Source organism: Wasmannia auropunctata, unplaced genomic scaffold, assembly GCF_000956235.1.
Source record: "Wasmannia auropunctata unplaced genomic scaffold, wasmannia.A_1.0 LD336116.1, whole genome shotgun sequence".
Lineage (NCBI taxonomy): Eukaryota > Metazoa > Arthropoda > Insecta > Hymenoptera > Formicidae > Wasmannia > Wasmannia auropunctata.
The window spans coordinates 124,796-127,305 of NW_012026774.1; the positions used below are offsets into that span (position 1 = coordinate 124,796).

A 2,510-nucleotide genomic window follows, 5' to 3' on the forward strand; every position below is an offset into this window, starting at 1 on the left:
AGGTAAGATCTGGACATGATCCAACCGGTCAAGGCAAGATCTGGACATGATCCAACCAGTGAAGGTAAGATCCGAGTATGATCCAGCCAGTAAAGGCAAGATCTGGACATGATCCAGTCAGTCAAGGCAAGATCTGGACATGATCCAACCGGTCAAGGCAAGATCTGTACATGATCCAACCAGTGAAGGTAAGATCTGGACATGATCCAGCCAATAAAGGCAAGATCTGGACATGATCCAGCCAGTAAAGGCAAGATCTGGACATGATCCAGCCAGTCAATGCAAGATCTGGACATGATCCAACCGGTCAAGGCAAGGTCTGGACATGATCCAACTAGTGAAGGTAAGATCTGGACATGATCCAACCGGTCAAGGCAAGATCTGGACATGATCCAACCAGTGAAGGTAAAATCTGGACATGATCCAACCGGTCAAGGCAAGATCTGGACATGATCCAACCAGTGAAGGTAAGATCTGGACATAATCCAACCGGTCAAGGCAAGATCTGGACATGATCCAACCAGTCAAGGTAAGATCCGAGTATGATCCAGCCAGCCAAGGCAAGATCTGGACATGATCCAACCGGTCAAGGCAAGATCTGGACATGATCCAACCAGTGAAGCAGTGTTGCCAGATGATCTCAATGCAAACCCCCCAAGCCATATTCTATCATTATACTTAATGTAAAACCATGATTTTATTCGAACGTATTTAATTTGGTTTTACATTAAGTATAATGATAGAATACTAGATGCATTCATAGAATTAGCATTCTTCATAGAATGCATCTAGTATTTCTTCTACAAAATTTGAAGAATACATAGTTTTGCTATTAAATTTATTTAACATGTCTTTAGTTGGCTCAAAAGCACGACAGCCATTTGGTAAATTACTTTTGATGCGTAAAATAGTATCTGCAGTTTCTACTGACATTCTATTTCGTAAATTATCTTTAATGATATTAATAATTGAGAATGCTCGCTCAACACTCGCATTAAAAAAAGGTAAATTCATTAAAGCTAAAACTAGTTTGGATATATGTCCAAATCTTTTGTGTCCGCCTGCCTTAACAATTTTATTAATTTGCACCCAATAATCTTCCGATGACTAATGTTAACCGTATGCAAGAGATTCCATTCTGTAATTGTTTCATCAACGTCTCCGCAGATACCCTTAAATCGCATGGCAATATCGGTTATATCCGGCTTCATTTGACTTGTTGCCAATTGAGGTGAGAAATTGCTAATACTTTTGAGTAGTTGAATATTTTCTGGTAATCGTTTTTGAAGCTCAGTGCACAATTCCACTAAGAATTCTTTGCATCGCCTTTTAATATTCTTAATTTTTTTATATATTTTACCTTGGACAGCATAATTAAATTCATATCCTAGATTTATGCAATCAGACATTAAATAATTTATGCAATGGACATTAAATAATTTAAGAATTTAAAGTTTTCCAAATTTTTTTTGCACGTCTTTTCAAGCTGCTGTGGTACAACGATTTTTGCAAAAGTAAATAAAATAATTCATTTAAATCTTCGAATAACTTTAATGGATCAACTGAGTTAGACTGAAACAGTTTGTTTAAAGCAGTAACTTTTAATAAAACAGAAGGCAGGAAAATCAAATAAACTCGATTGTCTTTATCATTGTACATTTCATACAACTGTTCTGCAGTATAACATCGTTCTTTTTCCGCAGCAAGCTTAAAATGTAATTTTAAAGCATCCCATTGACTTAAGGGTACTGTCTGGTTAGTTAGGTCAAAAAAATCGAAAATTTTTTTTGCATTTTTCGATAGCTATAACAGTATAGAATATCGTACTAAAAGGGCAAATCGAAATTCGTAATGATTCGAAAGTTATGAGCCTACCGCGTCAAAGCAGGTAGCGAAAGTCGAACGGCACGGGTACATAGCGTCGCCCAATTCTCGTAGATTTATCGACCTTTCTGTCGGTATATGATTTTACTCAAACTTTTCTATTTTTGACGTTAGATAGAGCGTGTTTACACTGAATTATTGGCAGTTTCACTGGTGAAATCAGTTTTATAACGTACGAAAAACACGTGTTCGTTTCTGTGTCTCTCGTGCTTTTCGTCTCGCAGTGCATCAAATCGAAGTGTTTATTTAAAAATGTTTCGTAATACAAAGTGCGGTAAAGACTCTTCTAAACGTCCCGGTAAAAAACGAATCAAAGAAAAGATTCAGTGGAAATCAATATATGAACGAGAATGAGAAAGAATTCACTAGCATGTCGGCGAAGAAAATAGCCGGTTCCGATGATTTCGATACGACCATTTCGCCGAGTAACGTATTGTTACGCTCGTCGCAAAGCGGCACTCGCGACACGCACTCGAGACTCTCGCGCACTTCCGCACTCGCGTAATAAACTTAGAGATGTTATAATGAAGAGGAACTTTATTAATAAAGAAACAGAGTGTTCTATACAGAGCTGTCAAAGTCAAGTATCCCGATAACAACCGTAACTAAGAGGACGATCCTCTCTT

The 2,510-nt window shown here is 37.6% G+C and overlaps 1 protein-coding gene across 1 annotated transcript in view; it reads left to right on the forward strand.

Annotated features, from left to right (window-relative positions):
• Window positions 1-112, forward strand: part of LOC105448225 — a 537-nt gene extending 425 nt beyond the window's left edge. Inside the window, exon 2 of the mRNA XM_011686686.1 lies at window positions 34-112. Coding sequence (XP_011684988.1) covers window positions 34-112 — 79 coding nt within the window. The remainder of the gene's footprint in view (window positions 1-33) is intronic.
• The last annotated feature ends 2,398 nt before the right edge of the window (window positions 113-2,510 follow it).